The sequence below is a fragment of the Larimichthys crocea genome, chromosome V (assembly GCF_000972845.2).
Source record: "Larimichthys crocea isolate SSNF chromosome V, L_crocea_2.0, whole genome shotgun sequence".
Taxonomy (NCBI): domain Eukaryota; kingdom Metazoa; phylum Chordata; class Actinopteri; family Sciaenidae; genus Larimichthys; species Larimichthys crocea.
The window spans coordinates 4,014,193-4,034,728 of NC_040015.1; the positions used below are offsets into that span (position 1 = coordinate 4,014,193).

Sequence of the window (20,536 nt, forward strand, 5' to 3'; positions counted from 1 at the left end):
TCTGGGGAGAAGTTAGCACAGTGGCTAAACTGCAGCTGTCAGGAGGGAGAGGAAATAAAAATCGAGGGGGGAGAAAGAGATGAAGGGGGGAGAGCGAGTGATGGGGCATTAGGAGAAGAGTTAGGGATGGAGGGATATTAGGAAAAAGAAATTGGGGGGACGGGTGTAGGTGGAGGGGTTTTAAGAGAGAAAACACCAAGGAGGGGTGAGAGAGTGGGTGGCAAAGAGAGAATAAAAGAGGATGGAGGAGAAAATATGAAAGAAAGATGGAGGGGTGTCAGGGAGAAAAGAGATGGACTTAAGTTGCTTGAATAAAGGGAAATGAAGATGGAAAGAACATGAAAGACAAAGTAAATGATGGAGAGATAATGGGACAGGAAGGAGAGGGAGGAATGGCGATACAGGCGTGGTGACACCAACATTTAAGTTGCTGTTTTATGAACCGGCGGTGTGACGGGAGATGAAATGACAAATTATTGGAGGGACAGTGAAAAAAGACAGAGGCTGAAATGAGAGGAGGATGATAGGAAAGAGAGCAACAAAGCACGACAAAGGTGAAGGTTAAGAAGAAAAGAAAGAGACACCTCAGGAAATACAAAGCAGCTTCTTTCTTTGTAGTGAAGCAAACAGGAAACAGGAGGAGAAGGGAGGAAGTTAAGGGGAAGGAGGAAGAGGAGCTTCTCTTTTTAAATCCTGAGTTTTTCCTCAGAGTCACGCTTGAAGCCAAAGACTGCGAAAAAAAACAAAAACTGAACTGTCTCAGCTCAAAAAAACATCCAAAACTCGTGTTTAATCAAACTTACATGAAGGACATTTTTTAGAGATGGAAGGAGTCCATTGGCCAGTGGCTCTTTCTCACTGAGGAAGGGCGGCGAGGTCACAAACACTGCGAGACCAAACAGCCGGCTTTATTTTCATTCCTCCTCCTCCCTCCATCCCTCGGCTGCACTGTAAAGGTTACAGTAAAAGTTTGCTGTCAGAGGAAGATTAAGTTTCAGTAGAACTTCTCTTTGGCAAATACGGAAAAACTGCGTAGGTACAGTTAGGCCTTAGGGAGAGAAGAGCAAGCAGGCGAGAAGGGGTGGGTGGAAAACTGAGAGGGGCCCTTAGAAAGCTGACCTGACAGCACAATTACATAGCATCATAAAGCATGAAATTATTTTCCGGGCCGTGTTAGGAGTAAAGTCAACCTGAAAAAGGACACTGGTGAAGGGTCACACGAGTGAAATTTAATAGTTTTCTCAAATCTCTGCGTTCCAAAAGACCCGAGGCGTCATTCTGTTTCAAGTTGGGTTCAGATGTTGGCGCGTATGAAGGGACAATAATTCCCTGAGACGGCTCGAGGCTTTACTCGTGACATTTTCACGCCGTCTAATAATCAGTTAATACGACTAATTTAGCCACACTTGAAATGAACCGGTCACGGTAATTGAATCTCGGGATTTCTTATTTTTTAAAACAAGGTCCTTTGAGAGTGACCAGACTTCAACAAGGGACAGTTAAAGGTTAGGAAATATTAAAAGATGTGCCACAGTTCGTTCTTCAGATTTAATAAATGGCCTTCATCATTTTAGAGGTTAGAGTTGAAGTCAAGTTGAACAAAATTAAAACAAATGATGGAATCTTTGACGAAGCAGGTAGTCCTCAGAGATTTTACCCAATTTCCCCACTTGGGTCATTAAACTTTCATCAGATCTCGTCTAATCTTTTCCCAAACGGATATATACTTGAGCCTTTTGAAAATGAACCTGTCAGTTATTGTTCCTAATGTTTGAAATTATTACACCTTTAATGTGTTTCAATCAAACTGGGGAATATGATAGTATCCAAATAAAACTGGAGTACTGCTTTCACGAAGTAGAACAATCGTACAAACTAAAGACCTCAACAACATCCTGTATTAGAATTCAGTGATTAGCTCATTCATTTTCAGAAAGTTCTCAGCATTTAACCTGAAGCTCATCATTCAGTGCAGTCAAACTCATCCCTGTAAGGCTTTCAACAGTGAAATGATGTTCTAATTTGGCACCATTAGTCAGTTTGTAAGAATTGGTGTCATAATTTTCACGTAGTCAAAAGCTGATTTGAACATTTGAGATCTTCAGCTCACAGTCGGGTCGGGACAGTTAGATGATTTAAACAGGTTCAGCAGCAGACCAGGACATCAAATACCTGACAGCCAGGAAAAATACACACTCAACCTGCAGAACCTTTGTAAGAAGTTGAGGATGTTAATCGTTTTCCATAGACTTTGCAGTTTTTTCAGCAACTGCAGAAATCCTTTTTAATGCAGCAGCTCCACACTGACAGAGCAGACATACTGTGGCACCATAAATATAAAGACTTCAGCCCAAAATGAGATGTCAGTCGGCTGGGAGAAGAAACTGACTGTTAGTTTAAAAAGTGCAACGACTCCTGAAATACCGTTCTGTCTTACACAACATTTATAAAATAGAAAAAAAAAACTAAGAATATTTTTCTGAATAATAGTCTAAATTGCATCTCCTCACCTCTGTAATGATAGAATTTGAGGAAAAATAACACAAAGGTGTGTAAAACATAAAATCTATTTGTAGCCACGATTGTCTCAAATAAGAGTTCAGTTTAAATACCCATAAGTCAAACTGTGTCAGATTTATGTAGCTCTATTTACAGAATATAATCTTTATAACTCTGTTTTCATAACTGTATAATCACCTGAAAATAAAACTTATCTTTTCGGTCCATCATGTTTCTACAGTTGCCTAGCATAGACAAACTATTTTTTCTATCACGCAAGGAAGGAAGTACGACTACAATGAACTACAATGCTACATGCCACTAAATCCTAGACACTGGACGTTGAAGTGACAGTTTGAACCAGAGAGACAGCATGTGAACCTCTCAGCAGTAGAAATAACACTGACACCAGATGTCATGTATATTTAAAAACAGCAACAACTAAATCTGGAGAAGTGCACTGTGCTCAGTGTTACACTGATGGCTGGAGGAGTTTTTAGGATTTGAATCTTTCAAAGGACAGAAAATGCATTTTAGAAAACAACGTTTTAAGGCCATGGCTCAAACACATCCAGGGCTGTCATTGTCTTAGTCAACACCAAATGGCAACCTCCTTGGCTGGAAAATGAAGCCAGTGTGGAAGTGCCAAAAACTGCAGTTCCTCTTGTCGTCCACCTGAGGCTGGCTCCAGAAGTGAGTCAGTCTCCATAAGTCCCCATGTTCAAATGTCCAACTTCACAGCAGAAATAAACATGTTTACAGCCTGGTACAAAAAACAGTTTTGGTCTCTGTAGCTAATTTCCCCATTCCCCGTTGATTGACAGGTAGTTGTCGTCACAGATGACTTGTTTGAGCAACCAGGCATTATTCAGCCTGCTCCAGCCCCGCTGATGATTTGTCGATTCTTAGATTAGCCACAGATTTTGAGCTTCAAAACGGCTCTCCAGAGACTTACAGGTGACGTCACAAGATCAACAATGCAAACTTTAAATGTATTTGCTACGTTTGATTAATTCTGACAGAACAAACTCAGTCTTGGTTTGATGTCCTATTAATATCATTTTGAGGCTCCAGATGTTTGTAGTCTCGTCTGTGGATTGGACTGGGAACAGTTCTTTAATGACAGACACCTGAGTCAGAGTCTGTTTGATTCTTTGGTACCAGTTTTCACATGAAACATAATTAATCAATCAACCAGGAACTTTTAAAGAAGTGGAAAATAGTTTTGGGAGATAGAAATGTTTTCACAATGATTGTCAATGAAAGTCGTCTGCAGGACAGATTACTGAACACTTTGAGGTGAATTAGTGATGTGAGTTTGAGTCATATGAATTAAATTGACTTGTTAGAAGTTATATGCTAAGACTTAATGCTCCAACATCAGTATTGCTTTATTATAGCTATTAAAACCGTTACTGGGTTTTAATTTAATTTAAGCCAAGAAGTTAATTGCAGGCACTGACTTGGCAACACCAAGTTGTCAATACGTTTTGTCACCAAGGTCGACAACAGTTTCTCTGGTTTTATTTGGTAATTAAAGTGACTCTGATGACATTCAAGCCGCTCAGTGTGGAGAGAAAGAATCAGACTGCAGCAGTTATTCTTGGGATCATCTAATTTTTCTGTGTATAAAACATGAACCATCATAAAAAAATCATTAATGGGGCTTTAAAAAGAAAGATCAGAGTCTCTTGACTGATGCAGGCAGCAACACTCACAGCATGTTCGCCCCCAACAAGACAAATCATTGCGTGTTAAGGCTCAGCGTTCGTCATCTGACGTAAGCTCTTCAGTTTCAGATTTCCTCCCACTCTGAGGAGTGACTCATCTTTCTATAGAATCTCTTCACACACCCGCAGACACCTGATATCTCTGGAAACAACAGTACCTCCAGAAAACCAGGACACTGTACGGACGGTAAATGATCCCACGTCGCCTTATCTGATCAAAAGCATTGCTGGCGATGGTGTAGATGGTGTCAGGTCACAAACAGATCTGTTGTCTGTCATGAATAGTTCAAGAGTTCAAAAAGAATCAAAATGTGTCAGTCATGCAAAAAAAAGAAAGAAAAAAAAAAGTATCTCACCTCAAAAGAACAAAAGAAAAAAACAAAAACAATGTTGAACTGATTTAAAAGCATCAAGTGAGCATGACATGTTATAAAATCCATCTTTGGTTCTTCAAAACAAGTCAAATTTCAAATAGATTCAAAGACCAAATGATTTGAGACAAGACACCACATGAACCACAAATACAACATAACCAGTTCAAGACCAGGTGGGAGCCTTTGTCCCACGTCATTCTCAATCTTTAGCCGTCATCTGTCTAATGAAGGAACAAAATGTCAAGACGAGTCATCTTTTGAGACCAGGTCAAGCTAAGTTTTATTCAAAGTCATTCAAGTACAAATGAAGTCAGTGCCAGCCAAGACGTCCAAGTCAAGTCTCTTATATGTACGCCCACTACTGTTGTGGAGAAATCATCGAAAATCAGGAGGGAAAAAAAAGTGTCCAGGAGCCTCTGGTGTCTTATGCTGTAATATTTATTGACGCTTGATCAAGAAGAATCAGAGACACACTAACATACAATCAGGTATGCATATGAGTCGGTCTCTATTCTGCCCAACTCATGCTGGTGGTCAGACTTTAAACCACTACAGATGACGCCAGAGATACTACACACCCAAAAATAGTCAAAGGGAATGTATTTACCTATGTTAGTGATCACCTTCAGCACATTCTAGTCTGAAGCCAGTGTCTGTTCATGTTAATGGCGCATCAATGGTTAACTATCTATTATGTGTAGGAGACCAACATTCAGTTTCTTCGACCCTGGTCACCAGGCCAGGCAGGCAATCCAGACAGCGGCCTTGCATACCAAAAAGAGAGAGAGTCTTCTGACCAGATTTAGTGCTGTAACTGTGTCTATGACTCCAAGGCCCTGTGTAACCAAAGGATAGACAATTCCTTAACAACTACAAATGCTTGGTTTTGCCACTGACAGGTTGAGATTTTTATGTAAGTGTCTGAAAGTATAATGGACTCAATCACTTAGTTTGTTTTCATATTGACCATGGTGAGTTCCATCTAACGTGTTAAAACACCAGAATCACACAAACTAACCAATCAAAGCAGCGGCAGACCAGCAGCTCCAATGTTCTGCGATGTGAAATTCTATCTTCAGTGGCTGTTTTGTTTTGCTGATGGAAGAATCAACAAAACTGTGACCACAACACTGACATATCACCTCCTTTTAAGTTGCTCGTTAGAAAACAGTAACTCATTTACAATCAAAATTTGGAGTCGCGTTTGTGTCGCCTGATGAATTTTGATCCAATACTCACTCTCTTTTAGCTGTTTATGGGAGGTAGAGTGGGTTGTTCACTAATCAGATGATCGGCGGTTTGATCCCCGGCAACTCCAACTCCAGTCTGCATGTCGAAGTGTCCTTGTGCAAGCCAGTGAACCCCATCAGTGGGCCATCGGTGTGTGAATGTGTATGAATGGTTAGCTCTGAAAACTGATGAGCAGTTAGCACCTTGCATGGCAGCCAATGCCATCAGTGTGAAAGAGTGAATGAGATATGTAGGATGTGTAGAAGTACAGACCATTTATGGTCTCCACCAACTCCTCAGAGAAATACCCGTCTCTTTAGCTGCTAAATGCTCCTCTACGCTCACCAGTTTTTAGATCTTTTCTCCAACAATGATGCAACAAGCCCAGAGAAGGAACCAAAACAGAACAAGTTATGGCCGGACAGATAAACACTGAGCTGAAACTCACTATTACATCAATTCTGTAAAGGTTTCACATTGTCATTTGCTTCACTGCGAACACATCTTCTATAATGACTAAATATGTTTCACTGGGACGGACACATCGATCACTACTGATTGGTTTGGGTAGAAAATCAACCTGTTTCTGTGGTTAGATGTCAACATAATGGAGTGACCATGAGGTAGAATAACAGATTACATATGCCAAGGCTTTTAGAGAGATACACATCACATTACAAAAAGAAAAGAAACAAGCAGTTTTTCCCATGTAGTGAAATCTTTACTGTAGCAGCAAATGCACACAACAATATGCAGATGTAACATCAGGACTTGTAGCAGCGACACAGAGGCCGTCCAGACAGACCAGATTCCTCATTAAATACCGGTGTTGTGTGGACACAGTGGAAAGGCCACAATCTGTTTCACCTTCAGAGTTCAAACACAAAAATAATAAAAGCTTAAATACAAAATAGATCTATTCTCTGATTGAGCTCCCTCATTCATCTGGAAAATATAATATTGTGGAGAATGTATTTACATCCTGGCTTTAAACGCCTCTCTGGCCTGTGACATGACCTCATGATGAATATTTAACATAAATCAAAACAACACAGTCACATAAATTAATCAAAAAACAATTAAGAAAAGTCCAAACGTGATGAATCCAACATCAAACCATCAATCAAATCTCATACAAACTTGATGGAATTAAAATCAAACTAATTTTGTATTTAAATAAGATACCAGCACACATTGTTCAAGGCAACCTCATTGTAATACTTTGGCTTAAGTAGAGCACATGTCGGCCCACTAATCACCTAAGGCATTCGTTAATATTGATCTGAGCAGTGAGGTCGTTTGACCATCGACCTCTTCTGAGCCAGAAATGACAGAAAAATACTGATAATGACGATTGATCTCACGCTACCTGATTGTTAGATGCTTGATGTTTCTTAAGAGACACAGTATCAGTATAGTGAATAGTTTGGAGAGTTAGTTATCAGGAAGTACTCGGGTGTGAATGCAAAGTGCAAGTTCAAGTCTAATACGTTTAGCATTTTGTTCGGCTTTTCTTTTTTGCTACATTTCATCTTGAAAACCTTGACACGCCACAGTGGAAACTTTTTGCTTTTTCTCCCCTGATGCTTCGCAGTAAGCCCTGATTGGTTGTTTTGCAGGAGAGAAGACATCCAGCTTAAAATGTAGCTAAAACTGATGTTTCCTCATTACTTTAATGTTGTTTCAGTTGAAAAGTTTAGCCCAGATTTCATCCTAAATGTCAGAGCTGCAGATCAACAAACCACTGCTTACTGAATGTTTCCCGCCTTTGATTGTGCAGGATTATCTGCACCACACTGATAAATATACTTGTGTCCCTTATTTCTGCTTCTGAGCAGAGAGTCCTCCCAGTTAAGACCAGTTGGGACGCTAAATGGAACCAGGAGTGTTTTTTTGCACTTTGTCCCATTTATTCCTGATGGGAGTTCATCGTTCCTCTTCCATCTGTAGCTGCAGTCATTTTGTGTCCCTGCTAGTAAACATCTGATACGTTTAAGGAGTTCAAAGTTTTGGGGATAATAACCCAGGGAAGACCACTGCTAGAATCCGTCATCGTAATCTCCATCACAGCCGTAATCTGGGGGGTGAGAGACACAGAGGAGGGATTAAATACACACTTAAAAATACATCAGTTAAAATCACATCTTTGGTTATAAGTCTGCCACAGAAATGATATTTATTAATATTCAAAACATACTTAAAGTAAACACTGCTGATAAGTTTATAATTAGCTCTGCTGATAATAACATACTTTAAGTATCAAAAGTAAAAGTAGTCATTAGGTCAGTGTTTTTCTTCTCTCTGGTTGATTTAGATTCATGTTTCATTTTCCAGCATCACGAGATGTTTTAGCTTGAGCTCATCTGAACGATGTTATATACTGTTGTTTAGTCCAGAAGATCATCATCTGTTCATTTTCAGTTTTGTAACGATGGCTTTTCCAGATAATCCAGTGGTGGAGCTCATAAATAAAGGACAAGTATATCTTTTTAGTAAATGACTCAGTTATTCTTTCATCTTTATACTTTAATCTTAAAAGCATCTGAAGTGCTTCTACAGTGTTTATAAACCTCTTAACAGCATCAAGACTAAATATATTTTTGAAGAATATAAACCTTGTAAATATGTTTGTTATTATTGTGAAATTTAATTACATTCTTTTTCTAGATAGTTTTTTATGGATAAAAAAAAAAACTCTGCCAAAACAAACTTAAACAAACATAATGTTGATGGTAAATTCAGCCGCTTTCAAATCTAAATTAAAAAAACGTTTGTTCCTAAGCGTCCTTGATTTATTTCTAATGAACTTCATGTCCTTAATTAAATTCAGGGAAGTCTGTGAGTTTTACTTAAACTTCATAGTTCCAGTGTTTTTTTTTTTGCCTTGTGTAAATTGTAGTTTGTTGTTTGGTTTCATTTCTGTTCAGAAAAACGGGTTCACCTTCTTAGTATGGTCAGATATGAACATATGAAACACTCTTTTGGAATGATTAATGATAAATATAATGAAACACTTTAAGAGCCTAAATCTTTTTCAGATTTTAACGGACGACTGTGAAATATAAAAAGTGTCACTTGGCTCTCTGCAGGACGAGCTGACTGATCCTGGTTTAATCTTCGGTGTCGGCAGGCGTCCGTCCTCCTCAACTGTCCTCGAGTCTGCTCTGAGGCTGACCCTGACCTTTGACCTCCCTGTGAGGGGGCAGCAGTATAAACAAAGAGTTTCCCTACAGGAATCAATTAAGTAGCTCAGGACTTTTTATTGCAGCAGAGTCAGGGACCTTAAAGTTTAACAGCCAGAGACGTAAAGTGAAGAAATTTAATCTTACCGAGGGCTCATTAAAACGTAGCAGGAGCCTGAGCTGTGACCCGGAGAGGCAGATTCATTAAAAAAGTCATCCCAGCTATTTCACAGTCCAGACACTCGGTGTCCCATCGAGAAGTGACGAAGCCGTCTGACACCGTGACACCGTCAATGTCAACTTAATTCAAATGTTCTAATCATTGAGTCATGGAGCCTGAAGAGAGACTTGTTTTCTGCCAGCGCGGTGAGATCGTCTCCGCAAAGACAAATGAACTCATTCAGTTTCATTCGTCTTGACTGGGCAGCAGTCTCCCTGATTGCGTCTCATTAATTCATTCGCAGATCAACAGAAAAATTAAAGTTTTATTGATCGTTTATAAAGCAACCAGTCAAACGTATGTAGGTATCGTCTCCTCCAATGTGAGGATGCTGACTGATGGATTTCTCAAAGATTCATGAGTGAAGTTGAGTTGATGTGGAGACTGGTGAAAATAAGCCACAGTCACATTTTAACTCACTTTTTTTTTTTTTAGACAAAATCACATTAAATGAAGTTTATTATGTTGAAGACAGCTCAGCATGGTTCACAAGAGTTTTTGAAAAGTTCATGATCTAAACATTGTGACAGAGTTTGTTGTTATTTAGTTAGATAGAAATATTTTGTAATACGTTGTGTTATTGTGTTTTATTATTTTCTCCTGCACTGTTTAGGAGTCACTGGAATATTTTATTCCCTGCTGATGAAACTATTTTAACAGACTGATTAAAAATCAGGCAGTAGCAGTGATGGTTTAAACTGACCGTTGCCGCCCAACAGATCCATGGCGCTGAGACAAGTCTCCTCCTCTTCATCATCTTCCTCGTCGGCAGCTACATCATCATAGACGACCGGCCCACTCTCCACCACCACAGCGCTGGCGGGGGCTCCCACAGGCACAGGCAGGGGGTTGGAGTTGGCGATCTGAGCAAACAGGAGATATTGTAGGTAGTGAGCAGACGTGTGTCGTTCAGTATTTTTCATATTTTCCTCTGCGTGACACACGAGTGTCTCCGGGGAAATCAATGTGAGCTTGACGTGATCTCATATGCCCCACTTCCTTTTAAAATGATAAAAATAATAAACATGGCGTAGTGATGGTGCTGTAGGGCAGGTGGAGGGCACACCGAGCACTGAGGAGAGATTTTATGTCCTGCAGCATCCCCACATATGACTAAACTCAGCATCAGAGCATGACCACAACCTTTATTATCTTACATGTACACATTGTTCCCTCATTTAGGATTCCACATATGAAAAATCTGCATAGTCAACAGCCTACTTTGTATGATATGAAAGGGTCAGAAATTAACTCCAGCCTCGAGGGCAAAAATACCCTTCAAAGTTCATAAAGAGCCTGTGAAATTAAAAATGACTATGCGAGGGTGACACGGGGGCAAAAAAATGTAATTAGAGCGTCCTTTGCATTTCACCCCATTCACATCGCCTGAGATGAGCTGTCAAATGTTCATGAATGTGACGACCCACCCCCCGTGGGGCCAAACGCTGGTGATTCAAGTGAGTCTGTAGCCAGGAGGTTCTTTCCAGTTGCATGCTGGGAGACAAAACGGGAGGTTTTGATCAGAAACGGGAGGAGATGTTGGCAGCACGTCAGCAGCCGTAAGAGAAACAAACAACTGGGATAATAAAAAGTTGGAGAGGACAGAGGAGTTTCCAGCAGTGGAACAAACGATAAAACAAACGTCAGAGCGCACCTGCGAGGGAGAATGTTCCATTTCATATTTTAGTACACTGAAAACTACCTAACCTCAGTCACTGCAGCAAACACTTGACTGTTTCCAAAACTGACCCAGAACCTTCCTCTGGACGTGTTTCACGTTTCTACAAAATGTAATCGTTTCTTTTAAAAAAACTAAGTGCTTAACTTTTAGTTCATTGCTTATTGGGAGCATTATTTTTGTAGCTCTGGCCATCAGTTCTATCAGTTATGGTAACACTGTCCAACGTGAAATCAAACAGGATGTAAACAAACCCATCTGCTTGGATTTCTGCCACATTGGACCGATGTGTATTGACTGTGACTGGTGAATATCAGGTTTTACTTTCAGTAATAACACAAGTTTTTGAGTACAGAATTAACTTTTCATGAATGAATATTTGAACACAGTTCCACACACAGAACCTGGAGATTTCATGTCCTTCCAAAGTTACCCAATATTGATTTATGGGGTGAGAAATAAACAAATAAAGTGACTCCAATATTGTCCATGATAACAAGTAAGGATCAAATGTGTTAATAAGACAATATGAGCGTACATCTATAAGAATACCAAGTTATCAGTATTTGAGCTGGAAGGTCAGAGATCCTCACACGCACATAGTGGATCGGAGTTTGATAAAGAGTGAAACAAAGTAACAAACTTTGACACAGTTCCTGAGTTGTCGACTAGTTTTTGATCATAAGTAATGTATCAGAACAAATACACGTGTACAGCTGAACATATTTACCACAGTGAGATCTAACTCTGAAACTGGAGGAGATTTCTACACCATGTAGCTTCAAACTGACTGATCTTTGCTTGAGGTCTCAAAAATGACTATTGTACGTGACCACGGTATAAAACACCATATAATGTATCAATATGGCTCCAATGCAGTCCAAATCAATTCCACCTATGTTTGGATCTGAGAGATCTGTTTCTATAACTCTGCTGCCGTAGACAAAGTAAATTTCCCTTCGGAAAAACACTGATCTCATTCTGAAGAACGACTTCTCAACTTCAATCTGAGCTTTATTTATTTTGCTTAGTGATGAACTGTGCGGATATCAAAAAGCAAACAGACTCGTACACCGGGGGAACAGGAGTGCGTGCTGTGGTAGATTTCAATTTTTCTCTTCTGTTCTGCCTTCCCCAAGCTAAAGAAACAAAGTATCTGAAACAAGATGTTTTTTTGTTTGAAAGCTGCAGATTTTTCAGCTTTGGAATGAAACAAATGTACATTTTTGCAGAGGAAACCCATCATCCACAGCTACAAGGAAACCTGCGTGTTATCACTTTCCTTTCAGCCAGGGATAATTATAAAGCTGGAGGAGAGGCAGGTGGAGGGTCCACAGTGTGACGGAGAGATATTTCTGTTCTCCTCAGCAACAGCCTGTTGGAGTCCCTGCTGGGGGCTTCCTCCTCCTGCCATCTCTCCCTCCAATTTGCCTTTCACTTCCTCCTTCCCTTCCTCCCACCTACCTTTTATTTCATGTTTTGCCTCTCTTTTATTCTACCCACATCCGTCCTCACTTCCTCCTTCATTCCTTTAAAAAAAACTGATTCTCGTTTTGGCTCAGACTCTCTACATTTCGTTCCCTTTTCCCTGCACATCCACCTCTTTTTTGAGCCTCAAATTTGCTGAAAGAACTAAAGATTATACAATGGAAAAATACAGATATCAAAAGCATAAAATATCTACCACTAAAACACAGCCTTGTCCTTCCCTTTCCTCTCAGCAGATCCCTGCTGACTTCAGCTTCACCAGGCTGTAACTGGCACTTCCTCACAGGAGCTCGATGCCTAATTAGCACAGGCAGTAATGTGAAAACATGAAGAAAAATGATTCAAAAAATAAAACATTACAGCATAAACACAGCGCTGCAGAGTAATTAGGAGGTGAGAACTGTTAAACAGGTCAGGGAGAAGATCAGTGAGAGGAGGTTACGCTGTGGAGAAGCTAAAGGAAGAGGATGTTTTTGTGCTGCTGTGAGCAATTCACTGCTATTGTCTGAATTTACACAGAGAGAATGTTGCATGTCAGAGATAGATGCTCTGCAGGATTTACACTAGCTGACTTTGTCTGAGTCTCGTCCTTTAACGGGAGAAGTGCTCGTTAGGAGCGAGAATGCAACTCGAGACGACTACAGGAAACAACCACTCAGAGAAGGTTTTATGGGTGTGAGGATGTTGACATCTGATCGCCTGCAGTTACTCACGCATGGAACAACTGGCAGAACAGAATCAAGTGAGAGCAAACCGCACCCGGGGTTAATGCTCGTATACGCACGTTTCTTCAAGCGTTTTAAATGGCACGACAACCACACAGTGTAAATTACAGAAAACTGAGAGTTAGGTCACGGTTTCATGTCCCTGCTGTATGAAATGACTTATTTTCAGATATAAATCACAAGCAGCACTTCTAGTTTAGCAGTTCTGGCCACGCCCCCTGCTGACATCATTAGCATAATTAGCCAGGATGGATTCGTCATCATTAAACTCAAAGTCAAGTCAGAACAAATGAGAGCAGAATTCAGATCATGTTAACTCCTGTTGGTGCTACACTGACCTGTGATCAGGTGAACGGTGTCTCTGTCATTCGTACGTCTGTTCTCACACTATGTAACTTTGGGCTCCGGGTCGGGAGAAGTACGTAAGCTTTACGGCACTAAGTCACACAGCAGCAACTATTTCACTGATTCTGGTGAAACTGGATCATATTTTATGGAGAAAATGTTGAATGGACATAATTTCACTCTGTAGAGATTAAAACGTTTGTGATAGTCACGTGGTAGGTTCAAGTAATGTCTCCCTCAAAAGCTCCTATATATCCATATTATATCACCTGTATAATATGAAGAATTAAATGACTATGACTCAGCAGGATTCAGAACAACTTGGATGTGTTTATCTTTCGTGGGTTTGACTACAGAGACCACATCAGTTCAGTTCTCAGTTCTTTATAGTGTCAAAGAATGAACTGTTGGTTTATAAAGTAATGACAAAAAACCTTAGATCTGCTCCAACTCATATCTTAATATCCGGCACTGTAGTCATTCTGTTTAATCTGTTTTATTCTATTCTTTTTTTTAAATTTCACTTTCAACAAATCTTATACGTGTCGTCTTAATGATTCTGTGTTTCATGTAGAGATCTAAATTTGATCTGAACTTGTTGTTGATTTTCTTCAATGAAGAATTGACATCCTGTGCAAATAACAAAACCTTAAAGACTAATTATCTTCAGAAGCTCTAATTTATGTTCGTTTGTCCTCACGCTGATGTGAACAAAATGATTCTAACTGCATTTTTGTGCGCTGAATAGTAAGAGCTCGGCCAGAGAAGTTCAGCTTTCTCGGGGTGAACACAGAGGTCGCTGCGGTTCTCCAGGACGAGGTGAACGCAGTGCACGTCATGTGGTTTACGCTCGTCTGGTCTGACAGCTTCTCTGAGAACTTCAAATAGACTCAGCCATCAATTGCTAAGACTATTGCATGCATTAGCAGACGATAGCTGCAACGCAAGAGTGACTGTGTGCAGTTCAGAGCCCCTCTTCCGTGACCTCATCACCCTTTTCAGATGTCTAAGCCTTTCTGAAAATCCCCACATCCCAGACTGCAGCGCCTGAGATTCAGTCTAAATGTGGTTCATGGGAGCAGAAGAACTGGTTACTCCTTCTCTTCTTTGGAAAGTGATCATTTCCTTCCTTGGCTTGTTTGGAAAATATACAGACTAATTGCTGGATCACTGACGATGGTGAAGGAAGTCAGTTTTTGTGTTGAGCGACAAGCAGAGAGAGGACAAACATCTCCTTTCAATCTGGTTTTGTTGCTGCAATGAAACGGTGATATTACATAATGGGAGCAGCGAGCGCGCTAGGAGCGTCCTCAGCCAATGGCGTCGACCGTTTGCCTCCAGTTCCCAGGGGGAGGGAGGTGAGGTGGGGGTTGCTAAGTAACAAGCCTTGTTGACCTGGCCCCTCGTGGCAATGTTTTCTTCCTGTTTGACAGAGTCTGAGCTCCCTGAGCTCCTCCATTCAGAGCTGCCAACAGCACATGATGGAGAGGGAGACAAAGACTGAACGGGGAGGAGGAGGAGGAGGAGGGAGATGAAGGGATGGGAAGGAATGTGGCGAAGGAGAGGAAAAATAAGAGAATGACGGGAAACAGAGGACAGCAGCAGAGCGAAGCATTAACGGGAAGAGAGGAGAGAGAGAAAGCGGGACTTGAGGGACTGAAGCATAAAGTGAAATGATGAGGAAAGAGGAAAGAAAAGTGGGAGATTTAAAAAAGGAGAGCAGGAGGGAGGATGTAGGAGTAACATGGGAGAAGGAGAAGAATAGTGAAAGCAGAGGAGTCGCTGTTTTTTTCTCCCCACTGCTGTCAAATCACATTTGAAAGTTTTTCTTTATTTCCTGCATCATTTAATGACACACTACAGTTTTCTGTGTTCTGAAGTGAAGAAGCCGACATCACTGCGATGGTAAAAACACTGTACGGAGCCCATCACACAGCGATGTTTCGCTACAGATGCGGCTGCTCCAAAAACACCTCGGCGAAACACAACGGCGGGCAAAAAAATAGCTGGCACGCCTGTGGAGCGAGGCTCCGTGTGCAACCAGGTAATCAATTACGATTAATGGGAAAAAAATGGATTCGAGCAGACGTCAAACTCCTATGGTGTGCTGCTGGAATGAGGGCGGGAAAAAAGCCTCAAAAACGGCTTTGGCTTCAACACATGCAGGAAAAAAACTGTTGGCAGAAGACCACCGTCCCTTCCGTTAATATCAACCTCTCCCCGACATTCATCCCACCTTTCCCCATGACATTTACACCATCAAAACAGGGAGGAAGTCGTAAAGCCCGCCTATTGCTCGATTTGATTTGTCTGTAGCAGTGAAAAGTTAGGAATGTTTTAAAGTCCATGTAAAAGCAATTCTGAGATTTCTTTCAAAATGCACTGAATGTGTTGGAAAATAGTTGCTAAAAACATGACTTTTTGACTTTGAACCATACATTACTGAAATGTGGAGTTAGAGGTTCAAACAGTTTTTCACCAGTTTTCAGTCCAGGATTTTGTGGGCGGTCCTTAAAGGGTGGCTCGATGACACGCTGAGGCCACCCTGAGCATACCCCTGCACCCCTAGCAGAGAGACAGAGATAAATTTATCTTGCTCAGTGTTTCAAAGTTAGTCATGTCATTTTCTGAACTCATCTGACACGTTTCAGTCGCTTCAAAATGGCTGAGTGACAGCTCCCACGAGTGGGCGTGGCTTCAGCACATTCAGTGGACACGCCCCCACAGTTCTGGAGCTGAGAATTCATTTTTACCTGTTCTTGACACATAAATGTGTTAATATTTGTAATCATTCAAATTTGGCTGGGTGGATAATAACACTTTCTTCTTTGGTCTGACAAACTTGGAACACATTAATTCTTACTTTACACAGACTTTAACTTTCATGTGTCTAAAAACAGGTCACAAGGTCATATATCATATCAGATATAGATCATTAATCCATAGGTTTTATGTTTATGTTATGGCTGTCAGTTTAAATCAGTTGTTTCAGTCAGTTTGATGTCAGATGGCTCTGAAAACTAAAATACCTATGAGCCATGAGTTGCTGAATAATGTTTTAGCAGGTTTCTACAAAGTGATATTTGACTTCAGCTCACCAGCTCAACAGAATTTTAAACTCCTTAATTGGATATTCTTACTGAAAGGCATCTTGGGAGTCGTAGTTGATTTCTTCCCTTCAGTTCTAATGTGCTGTATCTCCAAGAACCAGATATTTTCTAACAGTTGTCATGATGATTCAACCAGCAGAGTTTCACGTCAGTCTGCCAGTCAGAGAGAAGTGAGTGGTGTGAAGCAGGAAGAGGAGGACAGAAATGTGTGAAATGAGATATGGAAAAAGACGACCAAATTTAAGACTTTGAAGACGACGTGAGGCTACCTGTGATCCAGTATGGGTCCAATTTGAAATTAAATTAAGAAGCAAAGTTGGACAAACTGGCCTATTTCTGCCTGAAGATGACTGCTGAAAGCTGTGAAGCTATAAATGGGCAGAATGAGGACATCCGGAAATTAACTGTTCAAAGACATGAAGTCTAACTGGGTTTGTGAAGCAGATAGGAAACACTCTGTACCACTAACCTTGTTCTTTGTGGATTCATCTAAGAGCCGGCGACGGGCCAACACAAGCCCACCACTGCAGGGTGGTTGAAAAAAAAAGAAGTGTTTTAAAGATGATTTTTATGTTCAAGTTTAAGGCCGTATTTATTTTAAGAGCCTGTCAGAGGGTTTTAGGAGCAGTGAACGCCCTGAAGGGAGAAAGAGTGAGCGAGAGAGGGAGGGAGGAGTAATAATAGAAGGACAAACAAAGACAGAGCATGGTTCACCTCTCACACGGCCTGAGTGGAGATTTATTTATCCCCGTCCACTCTGCAGGAGATCTCGGCAATCAGCAATCAGCTTTTTAATGGCCGCGCAGCAGAGACTGACGGGGGAATTACAGCCTGTCTCCAGGTGCAGTCACAGCTTCATTACAGGCAGACGCAAAGCCTCTGGGTTTGTGTGCTTACAGCTTTTACAATAGTTCAAAGATACGTCTGGAAATGTTCGGTTTTTCTGTTTTGGTCAACAAACACTGAGCGCATCGACTAACAAGTACTGTGTGCTTATATACAGCTTCTGTTCCTGCAGCGTTCACCTAATTAAATGGAAGACTAACCAGAATACCAATATCATATCTGTATAATGTCACAGTGGTTCAAGAACGAGGGTAACCACATCAATTTATTGACATTTGTATCAGATTCGTTCGTTCGTCATTAATGTGAATAAAACAGACACCTGTCCATCATCAGATTTCTACTGGCTGTGGCTGATGCTAAAAATAATAAGACATAATAATGACCCTTTCAGACACAGTGTGGTTTGTGCTGCACTCAGCACTGTCGTTGAACTTTGGGGCGCGAGCAACTGAAAATGGAAGAATTCAGATGTGTCTGAAGAGGCCATAACGCCACATGAATGATCAACCAGCCGCTGCTGCAGACGTGTAGCATCTTCTGACAGCCGATTCTACTTTCTACAGCTGACAAGAAAAATGTTTAAGATATTTGTAAAAGAAACTCAAGTCTTTTTAATACCTCCTAAGGCCCTTGAATTCAATGCTTTATAAGAATTCAATAAACCACACTGTTGCCCGTTCATTACCATGAATGTTTTCAGTCCCACACACACCGTCCTGCTGCCACAAATACTCACTACAGCAACAACTTTGGATTAATCCGCTGCTGAAAATAGTCCCCAACAAATGTCCTCCTGTTTGAGTCACGTCTGAGAGAAACTACACCGAGCAGCTGTCTGACAGGTTAGAGAAGAATGGAAGCTGAAACACGCGTCACAATCGATGATGTTTCAATCGATTTACGACCATTGAGCTGCCAACACTAAGTGAGCAGACAGGTGCACTCCACCAGTCTCCATTATTGGCCAGAGCATTCATTTTACTAGACAGTTTTTTAAACTGTTCACGATCATCTTATTGGATATTAAAGAGAAACATTATTAAACTTATAAAGACCATGGTGTCTTCACAGTGTTCTGTGTGTGTGTTTGATCATGTTTCAGTAATAAGCCGCCTTGTTTGCTGCTCCCCACGTAATGTGTTGTTGCTGTTTGTTGGTTTCATTTGTTGGCACAGACTTCACAGTAAAAACGACTTTATCCACAAACTCCCGAATGAATCCTCATTTGTTGAGTGTAGAAACCTTTTCTTTCTTTGCAACTGCTCGGAAAACACTTTCTGCTAAGTAACATGTCGTTATCATGACAGTGAGGCTGCTGTAGTGTCTCTGTGTGTGTGTGTGTGTGTGTGTGTGTGTGTGTGTGTGTGAGTCAGATAAAGCCTCTGTAACAGTGAGTGAATAACTGACTGAGTGTTTTAAAGAGGAAAAAGCAAAGTAGAAACTTATCTGTCCAAGTGATTGACTGGGTGAGTGTGTGTGTGTGTGTGTGTGTTTGTGTGTTTGTGTGTCTTCATGCATATGTCTATTAAGTACAGGAGGCCAGACCAGAATCTGAGTGAGTGAGCGAGCAGGAAGAAGAGCAGATGTGACGAAGACGAACAGCAGCTCACCTGCTCCACGGCGAGCTTCTTGTTGGGCTGTCCGGTGATGAACGGCTGCAACCTGCAACACAAGCAACCACAGCAACACGTCAGCACAAAGCTAAACTTTAGATTCTGGGTCTGACAGTTTCTCTACGTCTTCATTTATTCCTACAGTTCACTTGCTTGATGTGTGAAGTAACTAAATTAACTAAATTGTTGGATTAAAACGAGTCGAGTCACGTACTACAAGTTTTAAAGCCAATCAGTAATAATAGTAATTAAATCAGAAAGGTAGTTTATTGATTGACCAAGCCTGAGTCTATTTGTCTGAGACCAAGATGAGGCCGAGACCTTCATAAAGAGATTTCACGACCAAGACTGGTATGGGGTAACACAACACACACTAAAACCAAACAGCCGGTTCATGAAGACTCTTTTCAAACATCCAACATCTCGTTCATTTGTGGCTGGAAGTCAGCTCGGCTTAGGCGACAATGAAAACATGGTTTTAATGAGATCCAGGTAATATCAGGTCCAGAAGAACCACTATCAGTACAGATGTGCTGTCATGTGTCATGATTTATGCAGACATTAACAGTAACATTAAGCAGCTTGCTATTTTTGCCATTCTTACAATCGCTTTTATTTTAATATCCTCATTGTGCTTTAACATCAGTGATGGTTTCATACATGCACACTGCAGCAGCACATAAAAGCAGAACCAAACACAGAAATAACAGTCACAGGAAATCCCTCCCTGTTTTAAATAACAGCGAGGTTTCGTGACCTTAAGTCCAAAAATGAAGACCATCATTCACGGTGAAGTACAGTTAGAAATGCCAGTGAGTCTGCAGCAGAATTAAATGTGCAGATTTTATGAACCTCCCAGAGACTGAAAGTGGAGATATTCATTTCCCGACATTATTTTTCCAGACATTAGAAGACAATAAAATCTTTCACTCTGTGGACTGTTTGGATTAGGTTTCATTATTCACCTCAGCAGCGAGGACACCGAGTCCATTCCTGCTCAGCCTCGTTTCTCATTTACGGTTTCTCATCCTTCATTTCCATTTCCTTGTTTTTGAGTTTGTTGCCTGAAGCCGGCGACGCAGTACAAGACTTACAAGACCTGACAGTGAAATACAGCCTCATAATCTTAATGAAATTCTCTGATGAAAGCCTCTTGTGTCAACAATAAAATCCTGTAATAATGAATGTGATTACATGAATCTTAATGTCATGGAAAGCATAAGCAGTGTTTGAAAAGAAGAGCCTGGATGACAGGAGGTTTTTAGGCTAGTGCTGTTATTGATATTATCGATACTGTTATCTGTAACTGCATATTTATACTGCATATTCAATAAGATCGTGTTGGCTGATGTGCCTGGCTGATATATTGCTCGATTTATCTTAAACAAGGATACACGTTGGAATATTTATGAGTTTTAGGGACAGAACAAAAAAAAAAAAAGATCAGGTATTAACCCTCATGGTTTTTCTGGTTTTAGTTGTTCTTCTAAAAG

At 40.8% G+C, this 20,536-nt stretch overlaps 1 protein-coding gene across 1 annotated transcript in view; it reads right to left on the reverse strand.

The window, feature by feature from the left end:
- Positions 1-6,532: 6,532 nt before the first annotated feature.
- Positions 6,533-20,536, reverse strand: part of brf1a (BRF1 general transcription factor IIIB subunit a) — a 121,220-nt gene continuing 107,216 nt past the window's right edge. The window contains exons 17-19 of the mRNA XM_027278701.1: positions 19,041-19,092; positions 9,939-10,098; positions 6,533-7,910 (exon numbers count right to left, since the gene is read on the reverse strand). Coding sequence (XP_027134502.1) covers positions 7,873-7,910; positions 9,939-10,098; positions 19,041-19,092 — 250 coding nt within the window. The 3' untranslated portion in view covers positions 6,533-7,872. The remainder of the gene's footprint in view (positions 7,911-9,938; positions 10,099-19,040; positions 19,093-20,536) is intronic.